General features: G+C 34.9%; 1 protein-coding gene across 4 annotated transcripts in view; it reads left to right on the plus strand.

Moving 5' to 3' along the window:
* Positions 1-265: 265 nt before the first annotated feature.
* LOC135165832 (MICAL-like protein 1) overlaps positions 266-27,872 on the plus strand; it is a 36,037-nt gene continuing 8,430 nt past the window's right edge. Inside the window, exons 1-4 of one of the 4 annotated variants that reach the window (XM_064127550.1) lie at positions 266-418; positions 19,105-19,337; positions 22,610-22,788; positions 25,450-25,535. In XM_064127550.1, coding sequence (XP_063983620.1) covers positions 19,186-19,337; positions 22,610-22,788; positions 25,450-25,535 — 417 coding nt within the window. In that variant the 5' untranslated portion in view covers positions 266-418; positions 19,105-19,185. Of the gene's footprint in view, positions 419-7,730; positions 8,060-8,778; positions 8,901-19,104; positions 19,338-22,609; positions 22,789-25,449; positions 25,536-27,872 lie in introns of those variants that run through there. The other 3 variants (XM_064127549.1, XM_064127551.1, XM_064127552.1) reach the window with 3 other exon arrangements.

A 27,872-nucleotide genomic window follows, 5' to 3' on the forward strand; every position in this document is an offset into this window, starting at 1 on the left:
AACGGTGCAATTAATGAATCAATTATTCGTATTCTCATCAAATCTCGAGAACACCTTCTCCACTCCTCATCATCATTTCTCCGTCAAATAAAAGGGGGAAAAAAAAAAGCCATTTCTAAGGTAGAAACTCAAGAGTCGATAGACTCCCATTGCGCCGGCGCTCTGGTACTGGGGTAGGGACACCTCCTGGGGACTTATTGATCAACGATCGGTCTCCACCATTGCCCCTCTATATCTATATTGTAAAAAACCACCTAAAGGTATTTTCAATTCTGGGAAAACAAACTTTTCTTCGTATCAGAGAGCAACACGACACACCAAATCATTGTTGGTCATTTTTATTAAAACCTTTTAACGTAATTAAATTTTTCAAACAGCCCATTATCATCAGAGACAGTGACCTTCGGATAAACAAAAGGTAATGAAAAATAAAAATTAACTACTTTCATGTTTCTCAGGGGAATAATTTTTAAAATTACAATTCACATGTTAAACATTTTTTTTAATCACTCGGAAGTAACAAAAAAATCAAATAAATCACCGAGAGTCAGGAAACATTTCACGTAAAAATCATAATCATTAACCCCTTTTGCCCCGAGACTACGCAGCAAATTGACGAGATTAAGTGACTCAAAAAAAATAGTAAAATAAAGGAAAATTGTGAAAATTAAAAGAAAATTAATTCTGTCGTTGAAAAGTGGAGAAAATTTACGATTCACAGCACCGGTAATTGGCCCATTTTGCCCCATAACTACGAGACGAAATGAAGAAGTGGGTCAAATAGAAAAATTATAAAAATTTTCTGTTTATTGTTAAGGAAAACCTAAGAAAGTGAAGAGAGAAATTTTTTTTTTAATTCTCATTCGACTGTAAATCTAACTAACTGCTGGGGTAAAACAGGTTCCCAACTTTGTTTTTTAACGATTAGGCATTGAGAATGAAAAAAAATAACGAAATTAATTTTTCTACAGTTGTTATTAGTTGCAAAAAAATAATTTAAAAGTTTTAATGAAAATATTTGTAATAGAAAAAATTATCCAGAAGAGAAAAAAAATGGCCTATTTTTAAATCGATAACTATCGATATCTCAAAACTCTCTCACGCTACTTTCTTATTGGCTGATAGCCATTTTAGGCGGTTAATTTGAATTTAGAATTAATTTAATGTCAAAATTTTAAATTCTTATTTTTATAATTATGCGGCGCGCATTCGGTCTCGTATCCTCAAAAAGTCAGGACAATTTTCGAACAAAAACGGTGAAGAGAAACCCATTTTGCCCCGAAAAATGATTTTTAGAAAAATAAAAATTGTCTTTCGACTACAATTTGTACAACTGGATAAAACAAATTCTCTTTTATTCCATTTCTCTATCAAAATTTTGAAAAAAACAGTTCCTCTTTTATTTGAACACTCAATACACCCTCCCCCTCTCGCCCTAAACAACTAAAAAATCCTTTTTCTCTTTCACAATTCAAAAAATTTATTTTTCAACGTAAAATGGGTTTTCCGATGGTTTAAAATGTTTTTATTGTACATAACTGTTTTCATTCGATATTGAATAGGTACAAAGTGGTGCCGAGGGGGTGGGGTTGAGAAGGGGGAAGGGTTCCTTTGTTGTTAGTGAGGACACAGAGAGGTGACTTTTATCTAGACACATTTTTCCTGCACACGGAAAACGATTGAAAGGTACATAGCCACCACTTGTTTCCGGTTCTCACAACATAAAGACGGATTTTATATGTGAAAAGGGGGAGGGGGATGTATTGTTGTAAATATGGACGAGTATCCCATTAAAAAGGTCGAACTAATTCATTTTTCCCCGAGTTTTCCATTTTCTCAACTTCTTTGACTTCAATTTTTTTCCTTCAATTTTTTTTTCATTCAAATTGAACTATCCAATGCTTCGGATTGGTCGCCCTTCGCGCGCAATAATTGGTCACCTGCGCGGGGAAGCGATGCGCACGTTATATTGAAGGCAACGTTGCCGAATGGACTCTACACGAGCCGAGCGCGTTCGACGCGGCTCCGGCAACGTCGCGTCTCTGGCAGTTTCCCGGGTCATTCAACCCGAGAAAAAAATCATTTTCTCCCCCAAAAAAATTTTTCTTCATTAGTAACTTTAAACATTATGTTGTCTTCGAACCACTATAATTTTCTAAACACTTTAATTGGAAAATCCAATTTTTTAAAAATAATTTTTCCGATCAATCGATCCCTAGTATTACTTTTTAGAAAACGAAACGAAGCCCCGCGATAGCGGGGCAAAAGGGGTTGAACCTTGAAGTCATTAAAAAATGTCAAATGAGTGTCATAACACAGCACTTCGGATAGGATAAAAAATGACAGAAATTTCGAAAAGAGAAAAATTAATTTTTCATGAAAAATACAATTTCCCTTTCTTTTTCGTTTTATATATATATTTTTTTTTTTTTACGAGACGTTGAATCGAGATGAGTTTACGCTTACATTTATATTACCGTGAGAACGAAGGGACTACGAATAATGAAAGTTTGTTGGCAATGTGAGGGTGGGTGGGGTTGGCTCGTTGGATTCATCCTCAATGTCGCGCCACTTTTCCAGAATGAAATAAAAACAGAAAGTAAAGTCCTAGCGTCTCTCCCCCTTTGTGACCGTAAAATATGGGATTGTAAAGGACCACATTCAACAGCTCGGAAAATATTCGTTGAGAAATACTGGGTTATGAGCCCTTAAAAATCTAAAAATAAATAATAAAAAAAATGTTTTTACCTCACGAGTCACAAAAATAATGAGGTTCACGTGAAGGTCGCGGAGAGGTTATACGATATTTTGAGAAGGTCGATGGTGAACGCAGGGGTCATGTGAAGGTCAGGCGAAGGTTTCGCGAAATTTTTGTGGTGATAAAATACGGGCGAAGACCATATGAGGGTTTTATCGAGGTCTTATTAGTGACGTGAGGGTCAGGTAACCGGTATGTCAAGGGCATAGAAATAGTCAGGAGGTCATGTAGGTCATTTTAGGATCGCATGGGCACCATATTGGGTGTCCAAGGCCATGAAGGACGTGCGCAGATCGTGTAAAGGTCGCAAAAAGGGTCTAGGGACGTCACATACGTCTTGTGAAGGTCACAAACAGGTCATATAGGTCTTGTGAAGGTCACAGACAGGTGATATGGAGTTTATATGATGGCATGACATGACGAAGATCATAGGAACATGATAAAAAAAAATCAAAAGTGGACGAAAAATTATCAAAAAAATTGTGAATTCATCTTCAATTGAAGACATGAAAGTAAAAATATAAGGTAACGTAAAGGGGATGAAAAATGGAAGGTCGTGAGCCCCGAGCTACAGTTTTTTTTTTATCGACTGGAGAGAGCCAAATCGAGACATGAGAGGTCGTGCCCTCGTACGACCTCTTCCGCCACAAGAGAGAGAGTCCTCAGCCATTTTTTTTTATTATCATTGCACCTTCTTTTCCGTAACAACCTACGACGGCACTTGCCATCTCGCTGCCCTATCAATCCCACTCCGGAAATCTTTTTAAATGTCTATTTCCAGGCTCGATAGTCATTATCGTTTTCACGGAAATTATTTTAATTTTCTGTATGGTATGTCGAGGATTTTTTTTATTTAATTTTATTTATTTAATGTTTGCGGACATGAGAAGTACCTTGAGCTTATTCTAGCACCTCGTGGTCATCGATATCATCACGCAATTGCCTTTCACTTTATTTTTAGAACAATAATATTTATTCAAAAATTTATTTAAAAACTGGGCCAAAATCTGAATTGAGATGATTATTTATTAAAAAAAAATTCTACGAGATAAAAATATGTCTCTCATGTAAACATATTAATTTGTTATAAAACTTGTGGTATTGCATTTCTAAAACACAAAAAAAAAAAATATTAAAAATTGAAAATTTCATTTTTTATAAAAAAAAAATCTTTTGAATCGAAAAAAAAAATTTCACTATTGAATAATTTATTGTTTTTTTTTTTTTTTTAATATGTTAATAATGTAGCAAATTGTGTAATTGTCCCCTCAATTCTCAAGTTTTTAAGTTAAATTATTTTGTCAAACTTTGATTTTTCTTTAATTAACAAAAAATATTGATTTACGTTTAATAACTTTACATTCCATTTTTTATCTCTTTAGTTTTCATTTATTTCCTTCCGTTCATTTATTCAGACTATTTTCCTTCCTTTCCATGGGGTCGTTTGTGACCCCATTGAGTGTTTCCAGTCTTTTGAATGTTTTTTTTTTTACCGGGTATGAGTTTTTTTTTTAACGGCAAATAAAAGGTCGACGATGAGACTCTGTGTAAAGACAGTGCTCAAGCCGCAATTCATTGGTGATGCACTTGCCCACACGACCTGCCTCGAGCAAACTTCCTTTCACCATTTACTTTTTTTTTTTTCCCCTAGTGTTGTATGGCATGAGTAGACGAGTGGGAAAATAATAAAAGAGCAAGTGGGGAAAGAGATGGATTATGGTAGGTACAGGGAGACTTATTGAAATGGGTCTCCGAAAAAATTTTTGACTGATATGAACTATCAGAAGTGATCGGTTGCGATGTCCGAATACAACAAATTATTTGTGCCCTTAATCTTCACTTGAGTCACCGATTTCATTCGATTTTAATGTCACTGGGCCCATTACACTGATGAGACCATTATCGGCTAAATTACCACACGATTTTATCATTTATTAATTTTTAGTTTAAATTTCATTTGAATTTTTAACGTAATTTATAGAGAAAAATTTGAAAATCAACATAAAATTGCAGAAAATTGACTAACGAATTCAGAATTATTCTCTCATCTTCTAACAACTCCCTTACGACTTTACATAGTTCCATCATTATTGTTAATCAGCTCTCTCGTAATTAACAAATCGATAAATTTTTCTGGAGTAAAATTGGAATGAAAATGTGTTTTCAATTAAGAATTGCAATTTATCGATTCAATAAATGGAAAAGTCATGTGTTGATGACTCTCTGCAATTAGTTAGTCTAGTAATGTTAATCGAGAATAATTTTACATTTACCAGGGAATATTCAAGGTTAATTACTCGCGAAAAATAAAAACCTTGGCTTTTAAATAATTAATTTTATCGCAAGGGACTGTTCCACTTGAGTTCAAATACTCACAAACTCATTGGGGATATTAAAAACCATCATTAGGGTAACAGCCACTTCGTCTAGACAACTGAGCCCATCAACGGCCAACCATACCCACTGTCAATTGGCAATTCATGTCGTTAGTAGCAAAACTCCTTCATCCTTAATTTTATTACTTCATTTATATCTCTGCGAATCACCATTTTTACGTTCAGTGAATTTCACTGCCTCGGGCATTTTAATGGCACCAATAAACATCACAAAAATTACCACCCATTTTGCCCCATTATTTATCAACTTAACAAAAATAATATCAAATTAAAATAGAAATTTTTTTGAATTTTTATCAAGACCGAAAAAAAAAATTCTAATTAAAATTTTTCCTTTGGTTTCTTTTTTCACATAAAATTGTCTAATTGTTAGAAAATTCGTGGTTTTGAAGAGATAAAATATATTAAAAATCCTGATATTTTCTTTTGATTTTACAAATTCTTTGAACAAGAATAAATTAAATAACAAGGAATTTTAATTTTCTTGTGAATTTTTTTAACGTAAAAAATGTTACAAAATTTTTCGATTGTCAAAAAAATAACTAAAGATCTCAACAATATTTTTAAAATTAAAAATTTTTATCAATAAAAAATTGTTTTATAAAAAGAAATCAAATTATTGCAGATTTTTTTCAACTTTTCCAACTCTTATCAACTATTCAATTAATTAATCAACTATTGATTAATCAATTTTTCAATCAATGAATTTTCAATAATTTAAAAAACCCGAAATATTTTTCAAATCCCTATTTTTCATTACTAAAAAAAATCGCTAATGAAGAAAACAGTAATTAACTGATTTCACCGATTTAATGACTTCCCTTTCCTCCACTAAACTGTGAGCACTCTCACCCTCGGCGATCGATAAAAGACGGCAATTGCTTGTCGTTACCCCCCCGTGATTGCCGCCGACGCACGTGTATATTTTTAGTACCACAAAACACCCTCTGGCTACCCCTCCTTTTCCCTCCCCCCACCCTCATTTACCCCTTCCACACCCCTCAACTGACTTTTCCCAACTCCAAACTTCCATCTGAATTCGATTATCGGTAATAACCAATTGCGCCCATAACAGAGTTTCGTAACTCCATCAAAAAGCGAGAGAGAGAAAGAGAAAAAATAACGAAAAGATAATTTTAAATTTTACCCGATCAATCAATCTCATAATACAACTCATGTTATGAAATAATTTCGCATTGCACCTTCGTAAGTCTGCGTTTGCATCACTCGATTTCCCCATAAACTACTGTCACTGCATTAAAAAAAAAAAAAAATGATTGCGAAAGAAATTGAGATGAGCGCAATTATTTATTCAATCTATTCTGATGAATGGGGAGAGGGTGGGGGAGGGGCAGAGAGGAAGGGGTTGATAATTACCGAATTAATGAGATCATAAAATTTGAGTTGAAATTAAAAAAAAAGAGAATTCATGTTCCCCCGGTTTTTCGCGATTTTTTGTAAAAAAACATTTTAATTCCGGAAACTTTGTGTGATTATTTATTAATTTATGGGGGCAAAACGGGATTTTTTATTATGACGGCATTGAGTGGATCAAAGACTTTTCGATGAAATTAGAAAGATTTATTTTAATCTCATATTTCGCGAATTTTGAAAAATATTTTTTTCCTGTGTCCGAGCGATTATTTATAAATTTATTGGCGCAAAATAGGATTTTTTATAAGTACCGCATTTGACAGGTCGAATCATTTTGGTTTGAATTTATACAAAATAATCCATTTAATCTCATGATTTTGCAATATTTCTGTAAAAAAATTAACTCCAGTCCCATTTCACAATTATTTCGCAATTTCGAAAGTTCGTAATTATTTGAGCCTTTGCGATTATTAAAAAAACGTTTTGGCAAAATATACCTGAGCAATTTAACACAAAATGATTCTACAAATATTCATTTCCGTCTTATCGCAAAAAACCATTATAAACATTCAGGAAAATCACAACAAAATTAAAAAATCAGATAAAAAATCTCATGAGAGAAAAATATAATTAATCCAATTAAATATTCTTCTAACAGAAATTCAAAGGGGATTTTCCAACTCAAAATTTCGAGTATTTATTTATCCAGAACAAATACAATTGGCAAGATTATATTTTTCTCTCAGTACTTAAATAAAAATCCTTTGTTCATTCCAATTAATTTTAGTTTTTCGGATCCCCCCCCAAAAAATGTGACAATTCTAATTGAACTAAAAAAAACATTTGAATTACCTGATTTTTCCGCTCTCAATCAATATCCGGCACTGGCCTCATCCCCCATACGCCGGAAGCCCCTTGTAGCATGACGGCCGTGCCCCTGGAGGGTCGATAAGTCAGATTTCCTCCTCACGCACTGGTGGACAAATGTACTGCGCACGCAGTCACTCTCTCACGCAAACTGACGCGAAACAGAGAAAGAAAAAATAAATAAATAAATAAAGCAAAAAGGAGATATTCCGTCGAGGTGGGGTTAGACCTCCGGAGAAGAGTGCGAGAGTGAGATAGAGAGGGTAAATTGTTCAGACGAGGAGGGGATAGCGGCTCAACTTCAACTCTCATACCCGTAAAACCCGTGCCCTCGACTCGTGGCGTTTCAGTTGTCGTTTCGCACGCGCACGAGATACTTTAAGGCCCCTCAGTACCCCACTCCTATTCGCAATCTCACCTGTTGGAGAGGAAAAAAAAAAAAGTAACAGTCCCAATTACAATCGGGTAAACATACGAGCGATACGTGAATAATTTACGCTCTGATTAATTCGTAAGGCATAAAAGTTTGTACAAAGTTTTACAACATCGATTATAACCGATTTATTCACGAGTGTGAGGCCCGAAAATTGGTTTTGTGGGCCCAATTGTTCGAGAAACAGTAGGTTCCCTGGAGAAATCGGTAGTTCCTGGATTATGACTTAAGGTAAGACGTCTAATATTTGAGTTTATGATAAGGCCCATTCTTGGGGCCCAGGGGGGCCCTTTCGGGGAGAGTGACAAGCAACTGCCATGGACATCAATTCTTATCAATCAATCGCTATGAGAATTATTTACATCAACTGGATTTTGTTTATAAATTGAAAGGGCCCTGCGATTCACTTCAGTTTCTTGACCGGAAGGGGATAAGGCCCTTTTACGGGCCCAGTGCTCAGGCCCTCTCAATCTAATACCGTGAGAATTTTTTATTTATCAACGATTTCATGTTTTACAATGACAGGAAATTATCTGACATTTCCTTTCATTTTTTTCCGCGCATAAGGCCCTTATGAAACAGTCGTAGGGCCTCATAGGGCCCAAACACATGAAAATGGGCCTCACAGAGATATATAATATTTTAAAATACTGTTAAAAAAACTCAGTGTGGTGATAAAAGCCTCACAAGTTTTTTCGGGGGTACCTAAGGCCTTCTTTGCGGGCCCTATATGCATGCGCGCGGACCCCATGGGTCGCGATCGTGGGAATATTTTTTTCATTCTGAGGCCCCAAATAGGGGTTTTGTTTCAAAAAATTGACCAACGTGTTTTAAGGGATTTTCTGCGGTTTTTTTGAAGATGGGGTGGCAGTAGTGGTACTCGCGGGGTGGGACGGGTGGTAGGGGAAGACGTCTGCGTCTCGACGTGACCGAACTACTACCTGTTATACCGGCAAACGTTCCCACGGTACTGAGGCCCTCTCAACGTGTGCGCACTCTTGCGTGTGAATTTTTATTTTTCAATTTATAGACGATTTTTGTTTTGTTTTCTGGATTTCTTGGATTTTCGGGGGTAAGTCAGGCTGTGACTGTTTATTGTCGATATTATTGATTTTTTGAAGTTACATTTAATTTGAAGTCAAACAAATTTATTCTCAGTTTTGGGATGGGATCACAAGGCTATCGTGTACATGATATCGATAGAAAAATAATGTTGAAGACTATTTTGTAATCACTTGTATTGATGATTACGTCGTTAACATGATAAGGAAATTATTAGATAATTTTTTCCTGGCTAACATTTAATATTTAAATAATATTTTAATATTCATTTTGTTTCCTGTATTTTTCATTATGTTTTTTAAATTTACCCTTCATTTTTAATAATTTATTAGATTTAATTGTTACGTTAAAAAATATTTTATAAATAATCTACTGTTGTATTAATATCTTGTGAATAATCTACTGTTGTATAAAAATTATTTAAACAATTTCTTCAATAAAAATAAATTTTTTAAATAAAATTAGTTTTTCCCCACGAATAATAGTTTCTACGACAGTTTGAAAAATACTGGGGCAAAATGGATGATTTAAAAAAACATTTAATAGTGGGAAAATTTACGAGACATGAGATGGGGTTATTCTGGACCCCTTTGGGTGGTCCAGTTATGGGTCGAGTGAAAAATCTCTGGACCACTGAGATTGATATTTCTTGGTTTATGATGAAAAGGCTGTGAATTCAACGCAACATACGGTGAAATAATCACGCGAGATAAAATACGATTGTAACATATACAGTTGGATTTTTTTTTCTTTTTTTATTCAATAACACGAGGGGAATATGAGGCCTGTGTGCAGGCAATTTGCGTGTGTAAGGGCGTTTTTACGATGAGATGTTATCGGGTTATTCTATCGGTTCCACTTGTTACCAGTGGCGTGTTGAATTTGTGCCGAATATAAATTTGTGGAATGAGGCGGAAAAATTATGAAAATTATGAAATTGCATAAATTGTTGAAATATTTATGAGGCCCATATCGAGTTATCAATGATTTTGCGGATTATTTTCATTATCTAATCATTGAAATTTATCATTTAAAATTATTTTATGAATCATTGATATTGGAGGCCTAGAATTAATTATGGAAATTATTTTTGTATTTTTTTAAATTGTTTTTAAACAGTAAACAATTACTTTTTTGATTTATTCAACGATAAAAGATCGGTCGGATAATCATTAACGTTGACACCATCAGATTAACCGCAAAAAACACTTTTGTAATTTTTTATCCATTAAACAATTGAAAAAAATGAATTAAATAATTATATTGGAAAGTTTTTCTTTTCAATAGAAAAAATCATTTTGAGTCATCAAAATTGTGAATAAAAATTATAAAAATAGATCACCAGTATCGACCTCATTAACTTAACGACAAAAATCATTTCTACAATTTCATATTCATTAAACACTTCAAGAAAAATTCAATTAACAAAAAAATTCTCCCTCAAATTAATTTTCTCATCCATTTGACTTTATAAAGTTATGAAAATAACTTCAAAAAATAAATCAACATCAATAATCCTCAATTATCCCGTCAGTATAATTTTTCACAATTTCAAATTCGTTAATTCCCCCTCTCCAAGCCCATCAAATGCCACTTAACCCATGCAAATTACCTCTACAACATTCAAAAATCCCCTCCAAAATTTATCTCTCATTATTTATGGACAGCTGTTGGACCCCTGGCTATTCTAAAACGTGTCCTAGCCTGTTTCCCTTTTATTCTCAATTTTATTTTCTTTTTTTTCTTCAAATAACTTTTTTATGCGTTTCAGTTTTTTTTTTTTCACCGCTCGAAAATTCACTGGATCGGTTTCTCCTTCAAAGAATATCCACAATGCAACAACGAAAATGAGATGGCTCGCTTCTTCTTTTACCTCGAGATAGTTAGGACAGGTAGTCTTTTTACAATTCCTCTTTCCCCTCTCATCTTACTCCACTTGAATCTGAACCATCTCCCCTTCGATACCTGCGCGGGATAAATTGTGAAGAGGTTTTAGGGGGGGGGGAGAGGGTGGCCCTTTTTAGAACACGTAGCGGTGAGAAAGGGAGAGGTGGAGGAGGGGAGAGGGGAGGAGGACTGAAAACTGGCATGACCAGACCCGTCTAACACTAAATTAAGGTTCTCAGAAGATTGAACGATTTTATTTCAAGGGCCTGTAATTTTTAAACTCGAAAACCAAAAAAAAAAAGTTTTTTTGCGTTGCAATTCATATTTTGATTTTTTTATTTAATCGGTGGTAAAAAAGGGGATTATGCAGGTCAATTTATGGGGTAGATCAGGAATATTGAGAGTGGATTGAAAGAAAAACGATTTTCTTTAGCAGAAAAATAGTTTTTTTTCAAAATGTTTTGGGATAAGTGGGGCAAAATGGATTTAAAAAAATTATTTAATCTGAAAATGTGTATTTTCAGGCTCATTTCATGTTCAATTAAGATTTTTAGAAAATGAAACGATTTTATTTTGGGGGATCTGAAATTTTCAAACTCGAAAAACAAAATTCAAGATTTTTTTGAGATTAAACTTGATTTTTTTAATTGAAAAAATCTATCAAATGCCGGGGGAAAATTATCATTTCCATCTTTCAAAATTTCCCTTCATCAAACTGGGGTCGGTAATGACCCGATCGAATCAATCGGAAAATTTTCAAGATATCCTGGCCCTGAATGGGCCCAATCACCGGATGTAAGTAAATTTTATTTTCCGCAATTCAACAAATCGGTTTAATTTTCTTTTCCCTCAATTTATCACTCAGCCATGAATTTTTAAAAAAAAGCAATACAACTGGAATGAGGAGAAAGCATAGAATTACATGATAAGATCGTTCTGACCTTGAAACAGCTGAAAACCGCTAGAAAAAGTCTGTTAAAAAAAAATAACCGGTAATAATCCCCGTAGAAGTGTTCGGGACAGCTTCTGGGTCACCTGTTATTTACCTGTTTTTAGAATTCACTCCATTTATTATTTACCACTGACACCAACCGGTTGAAAACATTAGAAAGTTGGTGGTGAATAGTATAATTAACAGAAGAAATTATTCCGGTAAATGAACCGAACTGTTAACGGAATAAATGACGAAAAAATTATTGTTTGAAATAAGAAAATGTATGGAGGGTCAAATGTACGGCTCATCTATTACTTACTACAAATAAATAAATAGTTTTCAAAAAATAGAAGAAAATCAGTTGATAAAAGAATTAATAGGATCGACAGATACAGATGCGGAGCCACTATAACATGAGGGTGAAATACAAGGGTCAAGACTGTGGGTAAAATCAAATATTAAACAATAAACTCATTGTTGGGTGCGAAAGAATTTTGAAAACATTGAAAATATTTTCACAATAGTACCCAGAAATGACGAATTTAAAGATCAATTCACAGGTCAGTTTTCTGGGTCAAATCGGTGGGTCAACTGAAGTGATCATCAAAATCATTTCAAAAATGCGAAAAAATATTGAAGATAAAAAATAGACGACATAACGAGCTCAAATGAGCGACTCAAACCTGAAGGTCAAAGAGATGGGTCAAATAGAGGGTCAAAATAATGAAAGAATTAAGATAAAATAAACATTGTCACGCAGGTCATACATAAATATTCCTAACATCAATTCAACATATGTAGATAAACGTCAATCCAAGGAATTAAACAAATTATAAACTCCATAAAATTTAAACCCTCTTACCCAAGGTCAAATCAACCCAATCAACAAATAATAATTCAAATTGAATAAAATGAAAACAAAATTACGATAATGACACGTAACGGTTGCTACAGCCCGTATGCCGACTGCCTCATGACCCAACCGAAGTGATTTATCACCTCCCACCCCCACCTCATCCTTTTTATTATTTTTTTCATCCATTGTCCTGCAATTTGACGTAGCGGTGAACGCAGCGGTTCAATTCACATAGGTATTTCCATTTTTCACCGAGGGTCAGACGGGGTCAACGATGACCCCATTGACTCCATCGATAACAAAAACACGGAAATTTAAAAAAAATAACCCACCCATTTTGCCCCACCGTAATTAAAATGGCGGTAAAAAAAAATTTGGCTGTAGCGTTTCCCTTTTCTCCGATATTTCCGAAAATTGTGGGACAAAATGGGTCATTTTTTAACCACCAGATTACTTTTTATTCGTCCAATGGGGTCATCCTGTCCATTGATGAAGAATTATGGATTTTTTTTTTACAACTTAATGAACAATTATTCTGTAATCACTTGTGAAAAAAAAAAATCAACTGGACCATTAATTGGATTTTACGAGATGTCGAGTGATTTTCGATGACGTAACATCATAAATTTCCCAGAAATTCACCAGCTTTTGTAATATGTTGATTTAAAATCCTATAGAGTCCAATAATAGGAGTAATCCGTCTATCGCAATTACCTTATTTGCAATCCTCTCTCTCGTTTCAATGCTCACCTATACCATCGTCATTTGCGGATTGCACAGTTACAGAGTCGACTCAACTGTTATTCAATCCGATTTCCGTGTTTTCAATCCGACGAGCCATTTTTTTTTTTATTTCTTCTCGGAGGTAAATTAACTCCGGAGTATCATTCAAACTTCCTCTGTGCGAGTGTTCGTTATTGGTTCATTGAATGACCAGGAAAAATAATCTGCACATTGAAAAAAAAAATAGGTCCACCATTTTGCCCCACTGTCCACCGGACTGTAGGCAAAGAGAAAAAAATTCGGCGAAGACGTAATTATTTTTTCAATTGCAAGCGATTTTTTCCGATTTTTCAATTGCGAAAGTGTTTATTTTCTGACGAGTGCGGAAAATAATTTTTTGGCTCTTCAGAGTCTTACAGAACGAGTATCGATTCCTTCTTTTCATCAGAAAATGTGAAAAACCGACGTCTCACCCCCACAAAATTCATCTATTTAATTTTTCTATCGGAGGAGAAAATGATTTATTTCGTGACTAGTGCGGAAAAGAGATTTTTTGGTTGTGGGAGGTTTATAACGCGCCTAAAAGTCAAGTGCTACAACTCCACTTTTTCCACGACTATCGAACGGTATTTATTTCGTCCTAATGTGCAGAAAAGTTCCTTTTTTGTCCCACGTGAAGAAATAATCCATTTTATAACAAGTGCGGAAAGTACATTTTTGGCTCCTGAAAATTTTCCAGTTCGATATAATTCCACAACTCGAAAAAAAACTTCTCTCACGAGTGTCAAACGATAATTTTTATGGCACTATGTGGAAAAGGGTCATTTCCATACAGAAATAAAAATTATTTTTCGCGCCTCCCGATGAAAAAAAACCTCATTCATGCGGTGTCACTATTCCCATAATAACGTTAAAAAAAATAGTGTTTTAATGGTGATTTTTTTAAAGCTAAACTAATAATAATAAAAGTGGCAATAAACCGTGAAAATAATGTTAGGACACACCCAAGAATGGTATAAAAGGCCAACAGGCAAAAGCCAGGGGATCATTAATTACCAGGTGAAGTCTCTCCCGATGATTTTACAGTTAACCGAGACTTCCGGCGATCTCTCTCACTCTCTTACTCTCTTTATCTCTTGTTTTTCCTGAATGAACCCACGACAACAACAAAAAAAAAAATATCCCATTATCCAACTCCCCTCGTACTTCGCTGCTAGACAAATAAAATTCATTTTATTTTATACGTCGATTAATCCACCACTGATTTTAAAAAGAGGAATATCTATTTTGCCCCTTCAATCTAGTCACGATGATGATACAATTTTCACCGGAAATCATTTTTCTCAATTTTTTTTTTTTTTTTGGTAACTGGTGGGGCGAGACGAGTTATTTTTAGATACAATTGTTGAAAACATAACGCGGCCGTCTGATGGAGAAAAAATTATTCATTTTGGTTCGATAGATGGAGAGTTAGAACTGAAAGTCTTCAACGAGAACCAGAAATCGAATAATGATCTATGGAATTTTCACTGATATACCCGGGGCAAAATGGGTTTTCTTTTAATTAGTCTTGTAGGGGATGCCCTCAGACAGCTTACGAAGAAAAATTTATCCGTTTTGCCCCCATAGAACCTGAGTTATCCTAAAAATTGTGAATATGATCTATAAATCGACTGAAGATCGATGAAAAATTGAATTAGGATTTTCTCCTGATCTATTAATCCAAAACAACTCATTTTTTTTTCATTCTACCCGAAATTTTACCACCTATTCAATGGGGTCACTACCCACCCCATCAACAACTCAAGCATATCCCTACATTATCGATAATTCGATTAAAAATGTACGATTATGAGTTCTGTTTTCACATTCAGATAAATAATCGTGAAAAAAAAATCGCGGAAGTCTGATTACGATCTCACACTGGAATTTTCACTCAATCTCTTCTATTCCAGTCTAAAAGTAAAAGTAGCAAAGGAGAAAGAGAGAAAAAAAAATAACAATGGAGATAAGAAATCGGGAATTGTTTTCAACGAAAACATGAGAAATAACACAAGTGTTGGTGAAACAATTTTCCAAGAGTCAATTACTCCGTTGAGTATGTATTCATGAATACTCGGTCGTTTGAAAACAATTAAATATCGTTTTTTTTTCTCCCTCTCACTCTCTCACTCTTTAATCTCTCTTTCTGTTCGGCTGAAGTGCGCAGTTTATGATCGAATATTTAGAACTTCAAGTGGGTGGAGAGGAATGAGAGGAGTGAGTAGATCACGCTCGAGTGATCCAGAGCTGAGGCCCTCCATTGTTGTGTAGGTTATATGAATAAATACATGAGCTAGTAAAAGTTCAATTAAGATGTAAAAATAACATGTAAAATTATAATTTTACATTTCATTGGAAATCACGAATACTTCACATCTATAAATAATTATTTCGTTAAATAGTAGTCAATGTTGATTGCTATCTTAATTATCGCAATCAATTATTCCGGAAAAAAATAGGGAATGGTTGAAAATTTGAAAAAACTTTATTTTGTTTTTGCAAAAGGAGAGATTCATAAAAATGTAAAAATTATTAACTCGATGAAAAGTCTTTAAAAAATCCATCAGAATTTTTGAAAATAAGACGTAACTGAAAGAATAGTTTCCCCAAATTATTCGTGAATATTACTAGAAATTTTAATTAATTGGTTAATAGTAATTTTTTTTTTAAATTATTGAAATTTATCATAAAACATAATAAATGCGATAAATTATTCAGTTGAAGAATTGCAAACACTCAAATTATCCAATTTATCTGTCTAATTGGAATTAATTACAAAATACAACAGATCGGATGAATGATTTATTTAATAAATGATAACTGTCAGATAAGATCGAAACACTTCGAACCGGTAAACCCGAAAAAATCCAATGAAAATATCTAATAAAAAATATTCATTCCGTTAAGGCGAGTGATCTATGAAAATTGAATCAGAATTTTATTTCCAAACGCTCAACTAAATGAGATAATTTTCCCTCAATCTCATTATGAAATTTACGATCTAATCGATAAACACTATAATCAGAATTCATTATAAAACACAATAGATACAATCAACAATTTAGCTGATCAATGATAAACTTTAAAAATGCTTGCAAAAGCTTCAATCGATAAATAAATTTAAAAAAACGGAATTAAAAACAGAAAAAAAACATTTCCTCACTCAAAAAATCTAAAAACGATCAATAAATTGACTAATTATTCTATCACATTACGGTACCAAAATTTATAAAAACCAAATGTCCCTTTAGCCTACAAAAGCACAAAGAACCTAAACCATTATTGTGATCATTATAATTTATAAACGAATCAATGAATTGATGTAAATCAAATAAAAAATTTCTCTCACCTGTTTCCACCAAAAAAAAACTAAAATATATTTTTCCACATCTTCTGATAAACTTTCTCATCTACATAATGAAAATCAAATAAAGTAAATTATTATTATCAACAATAATAATAATAAAATTAATAAATTGATAAAAATCAACTGAGAATTCTCTTTCAATTGCCACCATAAAAAAAAATATTGTAAAAATCCAATATTATTATCCCAATCTCCTGATAAATTTTCTCATCTCCAAGTCATGAAGACTGAAATAACCCATTTTACCCCAATGCAATATCAATTTATGGGAAAAGTCATAAAGCGTTGAAATACACCTATTGGATGTAAAGTGTAAAAGGCCCTCGGGACACTCGAGGTCTCTTTTAAACTGCCCTCGAGACGTTCCACTCTTTCCTCGGTACCCACTCCAGGCTCATTAACCCTCTCCCCCCTCCAACCATCCCTCCAGCAAGTACCGTCCCATTATGCAACCACCCACACACTTTCATTTTGTCTCCTCACCTCATCCCACAAGTGGAATTCTTCCCTCATCAGTTTATCTCCAATTTTTTTTTCCAATAAATTAATAGTTTTTTTTTTTTTCGTTGTCATTATTATTTGTCAATTGAATATTTTATTGTTTATAAAATATTTATGTGAATAAATGAGTCTTGATGACAGAATAAAGTGAGTGATTGTTGGTGAATATAGGGAGTTGGTAATGGTGGGTAAATAGTATTAACAAGGCCAAATGCCTCGAGCGATGTAAATGTTCAATACCATTTTATATGACTTTTACTTGGACATGTATTTTTCATAAGTAACCCGAGGCGTTATGTATTTCCAATGTAATTTTATTGGAAGGATATGGTGAGAAATATTGAGGACAGGTGGATAAATATATATATATACACATATATATATATATTTTTTTTTCATCGTTCGATGTTGCGAAAGAATTTTCGATTGGAAAATTGGGAAATTTTGAACCGGTGGTTGATGAGAAACTCCATGATTTTGTTATTAATAATTTGATTTTTTGTTTGCACTGAAGTTTATGTTAAAGAGGGAAAAAGATACTCCACTTGACGGTCCGATGATAGAAAAAAAAATCATCGATTTTGGACCGGTAGTTGTTGAGAAAATCCTGGTTTTCTTTTATAGATCATTTATGGATCTATGTTGATATTTTGGTCCATCAATACTATTCATGAGAGTTGAATGAATCACTATTTGATGGATCAGACATTTTCACATTAGATAAAACCCCAAATGATGGAATTACGTAGAATGGGACATTCACTTGACCTCTGAATGATCGATAAATGAACCATTTGGTCCGGTACTAGTCTCCAAAAATTCGAATTTAATTTTCATTGATTCCATCAATGATTTCTTGGTGGCTAAATGCATCATTATCTTCTGGATAAACCACCAAATTTTCCACCAGATAAAATTCAAGAGGATTTCCCTGTCCCAGATGGTCCACTTCATCTTACTATTCCCCAATCTGTACAGTCCATTCGCGTTTTTGTCTAAAAATCGCTTTGTATCGCGGCAAAATAAATGTCTTTTCAATTACATTGATAGACATTTCTCGCAGGAGATGACAAATGGCCAACAATCGACCGATACTGGCCCAGTGTCGGCCAATGCTGGCCCATCTCCGGCCAACTGTCGGCCATTCCTAACGTCACATCCAAATTCCATAGTTAATTCCATAGATAATTCCAAATTCCATAGATAATTCCATAGATAACTCCAAATTCCATAGATAATCCATTCACTTCTAGATAATTTTTCATCTTAGTCCTAACTCCAGTTGAATGAAACCAAAAAAGATGATTTTTTTTTAATCTCATGAAATATCTCCACAGCTTCACCAACGGGGTCACTCTCAACCCCTCGGGTTGAAGTAGAACTCCACCTATTGATGAAGTTGAAGATGTGTCTGAGGAGGTTATGTACCCTGGGGGCCATTTTATACATATATATACTTTTTATTCTCCACTTCTCAAGCCACAAGCCTCCAAACAGTGTACATACACAAAGGAGGAGTGGCTGTGAGATTACAGAATGGATTCCAGGGTTGTACCAGCGGTCTCAAGCGGTTTCCTCAAATAAATATAACATTTTTCTCCGAGAAGTGAGTCCAGGAAGTCCCGATAAATGCGTTTGAGAAGGAAATAAAATGTTTTATTTTGCCCGAAGAGCGAAAAAAGGAAAAAAAAAAACTCGTTAAAATGTCCCTAGGTGTCGTAAAAAGATCCCCAACGTTAAACTCAACTATTATAACCTCTTAAAATTATTAAAACTGTAAACAATTGCAGAAAATTGGTCCCCATGACATTTACATTATTTTTTATTTCAGAAAAAAATATTTTTAGATTTTCTCTCACGAACGAAAGAAACATTTTTCAATTTTTTGTTTTTGTTTGTTTCAGAATAAAAAATAATCACCGAAAGCTGAGATAATTTGTCATAGTGTTTTAAAAAAAAGTTGGAAAATCCATTGAAAAATCAAAATGTCGGAGAGACGTGGCCCCAAGGCCCTTGAGCTCTGGTGTAGACGCATAACGGACGGTTATCCAGGAGTTAACGTGCAAAACATGACCACCTCGTGGCGAGACGGTCTTGCTTTCTGTGCGATGATTCATCACTTTCGTCCCGATCTCATGTAAGTTTATTATAGATATATATATTTTTTTTTACATCTGGCTCTCTTCCTACTTCACATTTTTTAACCAATTCCCCTGGTTAACCTCATCAATCACCAATGGGTGATTAAGGACGAGGGAAAAGAATATTCGCAGCTTGCAATCGAAAAAAAAAATCTTCCGTTGCACGAAAAAATTATTTCCTAAAATATACTAGAAATTAAAAAAAATTAAAAAATTGAGAATTAAAAAAAAAATTGATTCCGAGGGGCTACAATTGCGGGGATCCATCAATCCATCAATGATCTCATCTGCTAGAATCCACAATTTTAGTCAGAATGAAAAAAAAATCAGCCATTTTGATGCAGTAGTTCTGGAGAAAATCGCGATTCAATTTTTCATCGATCATCGATCAATTCATAGATCAATTTCACATTATCACTCATATCTCCGGTTCTATCCAAGCAAAATCGATCATTTTTTTTTCATTCCACACCTCTAGACCCCCTCCACAACATCGCCCTAAAATAAACCCATTCTGCCCCCTCCTTCACCTTAAAAATCCCGATTAAAATTTCATCACAACGTCGCTCGTCCCATTTTCCCCCATATTTAGAATTCCGCCAGAACCAAAAAAAAAACCCATCCCCCCAAACTCATTTCCCACCTCCGAATCAATCACTCCCCCAATTCCTCCCAACCATGCGGGGTAAAATGGGTGTTCCATCAGTCTTAAAAATTCGTGTTACCGATACTGACGACCATCGACAGCAGCCAAAAGGGAAAGTGATCCGTTGTGCCCCATTTGAATAAAAAAGCTTTTATATAGCCCCCCCCCCCCAAAGAACATACCGAACGTTCTCTAAATCGTCTCGATCTGGGACTGCCGCCAGAACTCTCAATTCGGCCCGAGGTAATCGAACCCTCTTCACTCGTCATTACATATACACCTATTTTCTTTATGTATACACAAGGCGGTACATAAAAGTCTATCCAACGAAAGACGTAGTAGGAAAACAAGAATAATGAACGACGTTTGCACACGCTGGGGTATTACCGATGTCGTTGACCGGTTGGGGTACTAGACGTCCCCTCCCCCCCCCTTCCCCTCCCATTCCCACCCATCGTTCCCGCTCCCTCCCCCCTTCCTATCCCCCTTTACCGCGTGAATACTAACGTAATCCTCTCTCGTGCCACAGATAAACGAAACACGTGGAACAATTGTCTTTTCAAGCATCAAAAGGTACTACCGAGAATTTTAAAATATTCCCTTTCAGTCGTTTCTTTGAAATTTTTGTATTAGAGGAGAAAAAAACGATTTTTTTTCTCACATTTCAGAAATTTATGAGGAACAATGGGGCCTTTCAGAGGCCATGATAATTTTCACCTGTTTTTTTTTTCATTAGTTGAAAGGCGATGGGAGAAAAAGAAAATTGAAAAAGTGAATTGTAGTTTATTTTGAGGAGTGAAACGGTTTTTTTATGGGGGAGTACGAAAAAGTAGGGTTTTAGGTGCAGGTAGCATGGAAAATGTTTTTATTTCACACACGTGAAGGGATTATAATAAAGAAAATCGTTCCATCGGTGTTATTCCAGTACTGGAGAAAGACGGAAATCGGAGAAATGAATTTTCGTTTCATTTCAAGTCCGGAAAACTTCGGTTTTCCTCGTGATGTACAAAAAAGTAACTTTTCAGATATTCCAAGTACGAGGTGTCTAATTTCCACCCATTTTAGTACCATAAATCCTTCGATTAATTGGTAAAATCGCTCGACTTCATCTCCGCTTATCAACCCCCCAACAACAAAAATATTCTATTTCCGTACTAGTCCGTAAAATAATTTTTTTGGTATGTGGTATCGCACCAGCCAAAGTAAGTGAACGATATAATTCCTCTGAAAAGCTCTTTCCCATGAACATTGATTTTTTTATCTCATCCCAACGTGTGAAAAAGTAACATTTTCACAGCCGTCAAAATTTACTTTTACGTACAGCGTGATATAATAATATTTATACACATATAAAACTAAACTTCTCCCTCACGTTCACATTACAACACTACCCGAAAACATCTTCCCGTGCGTAAAGTCTCCCTCCCACCTCCCCCTCTCTCCCTCCCCCCGAAAAACTCTTTTCCACACTCGTTCCAAAATATCCTATTTTTTCTACACGACCAAAAAAAATCATCGAGAAACGGTGAAAGGCTCCCTAATTCATCCACATCATCCATAATTTTCTCACCCATCAAAAAACAATTTTCGCGGTGATTTCACCTAACAATAATGTCCCCTAGACATACGATATCGCATACTATTTCAATTCAAACAATTTTCTCTTGTCACCACTTTCTCATGAGGAAAAAAAAACTTTCACATGAAAAAAAAAAACAAAAAAAAATCATAAAATACTTGAGATTTGAGTCTTCGAACAATGGGATATTGGTAAGAGGAAGCAATGGGGGTGGGGGAGGGGGTAGGGGGGTACCGATAAGTTGAATGACAGTTAAATGCAGTGCGTGGGCGGATAGGACCGGGAGTATAAAACCTAGGGAACGGGTGTGGCACGACGCGGCGACCCTCTGAGTCATCCAGGATGAAAAAGGGGGGAGGGGGGAGAGGGTATTGTGTGTCCCCACCGCAAAATAATTTTTTCCGAATTTTTTTTCCTATTTTTAATCTATTTTTATACATTAAAAAAATTTAGTGAAATAAAAATACTAAAAATTTTCGCTGAAAAATCAAATTTTGATTTTAGGGGAGGAGATGGGGAAAAAGGGGGGTTGATAAATGGGGTTTGTTCGATAAATCGATAAAAATGAAACAGAATGATTGATTAGAGCTGCGTAAAACGTGAAAAAAAAAATTGATTCAATTGTTGCAAATCATTTATCGATCGTTAGATTAAATTTGCGGTGGGACGTGAGATTATTGATTCAAAATGTATTATGTTTTGTTAAAATCGATATTATTTTTATCTTACGATAAATTGAGGTCATTGCCGATATGATAATAATTGATCTTGAGACGATAGATTGAGGTAAATTTGTTTGCACTTTGATGCTGATAAAAATTGACTCAATTGGATGAAAATAAACGAGAGTGAGACGCGGTTGGCGATTAAATTGTCAAGGTTGTGAGGTTTAAAACGGTCTCGTGAGTCATTCGTCCAGGGATTTTACATCGAAAGAGATGACTATAATAGGAGATAATGAGTGGAGTTTGAAGGAGTGGGGAAAAAAAAACATTTTTTTTTTTCATTTCCTTATTTTCCTTTTTTTTTTCACGTGTTAACAGTGACTTCAATAGCCTGAACAAGGACGACGTGTATGGCAACAACGAGCTGGCCTTCAGAATCGCCGAACAACATCTGGGCATCCCTGCACTACTTGATGCTGAGGACATGGCCTCGTGCTCTGTACCAGATCGATTATCAATTTTGACTTATCTCTCACAATTTTATCAGCACTTTGGTGGTAAGTATTAAAAATATAATAGTTCAAGTTCTCCCATGGGGTCAATAGTGACCCCATCTGATAGCTCATAAAAACTCATGAAATTGAAAAAAAAAATCATCCGTTTAGCTCCCATAGAAATCGACTTAGACCCGATAACGAAAATGATCTAGCGATCTATAGATCGATGAAACTTCTTGACATAGAATTTTCCCGAGTCAGAAGGAAAATGAACGACAATTTTTCCATCTATCGAAGGGATTAAGGATGGACATTCCCCAAAAATACTCCATAGATCCCTAAATGATCTATAGATCCCTAAACAATCAATAAAAATGTGACTGAGGATTTTCCTCACCCATCGAATGGATAAAGAACACTATCCCACTCCCCTTCCCAACTCCCAAAAAGATCCATGGATCTCCAAACGATCTATAGATCCCTACCCGATCTATAAAAACCTCACAACGGACTCTCCTCACCTACAAAGTAGACGATGAACCCTCCATTTTCCACTCTAAAACTCCAAAAATAATCGATACATCCCTGAACGATCTATAGATCCCCAAATGATCTATAAAAACTTTACTAGCGATTTTCTCGGAGGCCGTTTGGTCTAAACGAATAATTTTTTTTTCCACTACCGAGAAATTTTCTGATCCATCGAATGGGATCATTTACAACTCTCCCTCGCTCCCCCCCCCCCCTCCGCCATTTACCAATAGAAATACCCGGGAATAATTGAAGGAGCGCTAACGAGACCACTTTGTACTACAGCTCAATAGAAAGTTTTCACGTGTGACTTGTTCTCTCTCCCATTTGATTCTTACTCACCAAACGCGTCATACTTGTATGGCTTTTATAAATAAAAAATAAATGATATAAATTGAATTAAAAAAAAAAAAAAAAAAAATTAGAAACCTATTGGAGGACTGGTTTTAGCGGCTGGGGCAACTGGTTGCCCAGGAGCATTTGTAGAGTTGCTCTTTCACTTTTATCGCCCCGAGATCCTGCCCCCCGGGTGTTTGCCAGCCAATTGTAAGATTGGCATTACAACTACCGACAAGACGATGCAAAATTGCATTTACTGCTCTATCAACCGACCGCATTACGTTTTCTAGTTTTATTCAATTTTTTTTTCTGTTCAATCGAATCATCCTGCAGTCATTTCATACATTTGCCACGAGATGATGATGAGGGGGGATGAAAAGTCACCCCATCGGATGAAAATTACGAATGATCCAGGGATCGATAATGATCTATGAATTAAAATTTTCCCATCAAGACCACTGTCGTTTGGTATTGATAGAACGAGGCTTGGAGTGAAAAATTTATAGAGGATCTGGAGATCGATAGATCGATGATCGATAAATCGGATCATCGGGTTGTAATATATGTGATAGGGGCAGTAAGTTGGGAGCGATGGGTTCGGCGAAATTGTGAGACAAAGAAATCATTCGTCCCTGGAGAGCGAGAGTTACAGTGGAAAAGTGAAAAGGGATCGATCGATGGATCGATTGATTGATAGTAATCGATGAAATAGGATTTTCCTCCTAAATATGATTCGGTTCCATAAAAAATACCCTCACGTGTCCACAGAAAGAAAAACGAATCGTTTCGGTCCGATAGAACCGAAGTTCCAACGGAAAATTTACAGATATGCAAAAGGATCTAGAAATCAATGATCGATAGATCTAATCATCGTGACGTAATTCCCACGTGTAAGTAACGCTATCAGCCAAATCGTACACTTCTCTATCAAACGAGAAACAAAAAAATCGCACCCCTATCACACCCGGAGTTACAACGGAAAGTGAAAAATGATCTAGCGATCGATAACGATCAATGAATTAAATTTTTTATCAACCTCACGCTCCTCTACGTGCAATTACCTCACACGTCTGAATAAAAAAAACTCGTTTTGCCTCAATCAAACCAGATTCGCAAGAAAAAAAATGTAAAGAGGATCTAGAAATCGATCGATGGATCTATCAAAAATTCAGTAGGGATTTTCTCCGGATCTACCGCACCAAAATGAATAATTTTTTTTTTAATTCAATGAGATTTTTTCCGATCTTTACATTGGGGTCACTCTCGACCCCACTACACGATTATCTCACCCTTCGTAATTTTGGAAAACCGATTTTTGCATTAAGATTGTTGATAACTTCAACTTGCACTCACTCTCGGGTGAATGACAAACGTTAACATATAAAATCATCGGTCTTTCGCAATATCACACAGGTTGAATCCTCGTGGAAAAGGTCTCACGTGTTTACCTTTTGTATTGAAGTACCTCCACTCATTCCTTTTTATCTTCTTCCTCTCCATTTCATATTGCATCATACGGGTGAATTTATATTTCACAAGAAAATAACTCTCGTGTACCGTTAAATTATTCAACGTCCTGAATTTACAAACAAATAAAAATAACGTCAACGACTACGTTATTCAGTTAATTGAATACTACAACAATGATAATTTGAATAATTAAAATTCAACTTCTCATCTACCAATTAATTCCAATTAAAAATTATTCAATTATGAAAGAATACAATTCCAGCCATTGATACCATACGATCAATAATAATTATAAAATTATAAAATTCATTATGTAATTATTTGGAGTTATATTTTTACGGTTAATTTATCAACTAATGATGTTAATTTAATGATCAACAGGTTCATCACCGAGTAGACTAGCCCTCAGATCGGCTGAGAACACGAGCCAAGGAATGACACCGGTAACTGAGTCCCCACAGCCAAAGGTAATACGATAGACTCACATTTATATTTATCAGCAACTTCTCTTTCATTCTCATTATTCAATTTCTCATTATTTTATCTCTTTTTGTATTTACTGTACTGTCCGCCTGTTATCTGTATCAATTTGTTTTTTTTACATCAATTCATTGCATCCACGTGGTAACGCTCACGTCATCCATTTTAATTAGAAATTTTATCAAATTAGATGACAAAATAGAAGAAAATCAATTAATAATTGAGTGGTGGATGGGGGGTGGGGAGGGGGCGGGGTGTTGGTTATTATCTCGTTCTAAAGATCGACAAATGTACCCACAAATTAAAAAAAAAAATACGACTCGTTTCGCTGCATTATTTCGTGACGTGTGGAGATAATCGAGGATTTCATTACGAGTGTGTAAATGATTTTTGGACTTTTGAATGGTTCATACGCTAAAAACCACTTTTCTCAGAAGCATTCAATGATTTTTTATTAATGACAACGTGAATAAAAGAGACGTTTTCAGTCCTAGGTTTAAAAAGTTATTTTTCTGTATCGTGTGATAAAATATTGTATTTGGTAACGAGGATGGAAAATAAGGTTCTGATTCGTAGAAGAAATATGGAACGAACAGAAGACGAGTGATATAAATTTTAAAAAATCATAATGTGGAAAATGGACGTTTTTAGTCCTCGGTTTGAAAAGTAATTTTTCTGTATAGTGTGATAAAATATTATAGTTCGTAACGAGAGTGGAAAATAAGGTTCTGATTCGTAGGGGAAATATGGAACGAGTAGAAAAAGGGTGATATAAATTTTAAAAAATCATAACGTGCGGAAAATACCTTTTTACGGCTCAGGTGCGTAAAAGTGACTTTTCCGCACACTTTCACGGAAAAAAAATTATTTTTTTTTTTTTTTCATCTGTGGGTACTTTGTGTGATTCATCAATTTGGGTGACAATCGACCCCATTATTTATCATCGTCATCAACTCGCTTGTGAGCTTACGATTTTTACCTGTCTCTAAGTAAAATTTTCGGGGCAATTAATTGGAGTAGGGAATTAGGGACAGGTAATCATTGTGCTTCTGTTCAAAGTGAATTATTTATCATTTTGCAAGGGATTATTGTGTGCTCGTAAGTGTTGTTTATCGTGTTGTGCAATTGGTGTTGAAATTTTTCAATTTTTTTTTTCTTTAATTTGCAAAGTCCCTCCTGTATGTACTGATAAAACCCAGTGCTGTGTACACGGTAAATACACGCTCATGACTCCCTGGAATCTCGATAATTTCCGGTAAAAATGCGGCAGTTGAGGTTTTTTTTGCTCGTGCACTTGCCGGCAAAAAAAAAACATTGTTGCACAAATGAATCACTTTCTCTAGAAAAGAAATCTCTCGAAAAAGCCACTCTCGTGCGCAATTCAATATGGAATTGGAAATTATCTCATTCAATAGATCGGAAAAAAATTAAACACGATTGAAATAAAGTAGATTCAGACGTCGATGAATAATCGATAAATATTCAATTGAAAAACAAGTTGTATAATTTCCTATCGAACGAAAAAAATATTGAATTACTCCCAAAATGATCAAATGTTCTAAAATATCGGTAATAAATCAGTGAAAATTGAATTAGAATTTTTCTCCTTCATTTTCTTAATTTTTCTTCTTTTCCCATTACTCAATTTTTCCCCCCTCGATCGAGCAAAAAAATTACATGAAATTGCCAAAGAAATGATCTATTTTACTTCCACAAAGTCAAAATTAAAAATAAAAATATCAAAATGATCTTAAAAATCGATAAATAATCCATTACAAATTGAATTAGAATTTTTTTCAAACTATTGACATAAAAAAAAAATTTTTTATCGTACGGTTTTTCATCTGCTAATTGGAATCCCCTTCAACCCCTACCCCCATCCCCACTTCTCCTCAATTAATGAAATTACTAATTAATTTTTAATCTATTTGACAACGAGAGCCTGTAAATGATCCTAAATAAAAATAATTTGAAAAAATATTCAAATGATCTCAAAAATCGATAAATAATTTCCAAAAAATTGCGCTCCAATTTTCCCCAAATTTCTAACCCCCAAAACGATCCCCCGCCCTCCTCCCATTTCCTCCCTCACCCCCCAAAAGAGTTGAACCCGCCAATTTGTACTTTCTTTCTTTATTTCTCTTATTTTCCGTGGACTTGACGTCTCTTCAGGCCCCGACCGAGCTCCGTAATAAGAGGGGAAATATAAAAAAAAAAAAAAAAAAAAAAAAAGATCTCAAGAGGAAGAAGGGGAGAAAAAAATGTTCAGAAGGAGTTATCCGTGGGTTTTATACGCGGTACGAAGGCGCTTGCCTAGAGACCGA

Source organism: Diachasmimorpha longicaudata, chromosome 9 (genome assembly GCF_034640455.1).
Source record: "Diachasmimorpha longicaudata isolate KC_UGA_2023 chromosome 9, iyDiaLong2, whole genome shotgun sequence".
In the NCBI taxonomy this organism is placed as follows: Eukaryota; Metazoa; Arthropoda; class Insecta; order Hymenoptera; family Braconidae; genus Diachasmimorpha; species Diachasmimorpha longicaudata.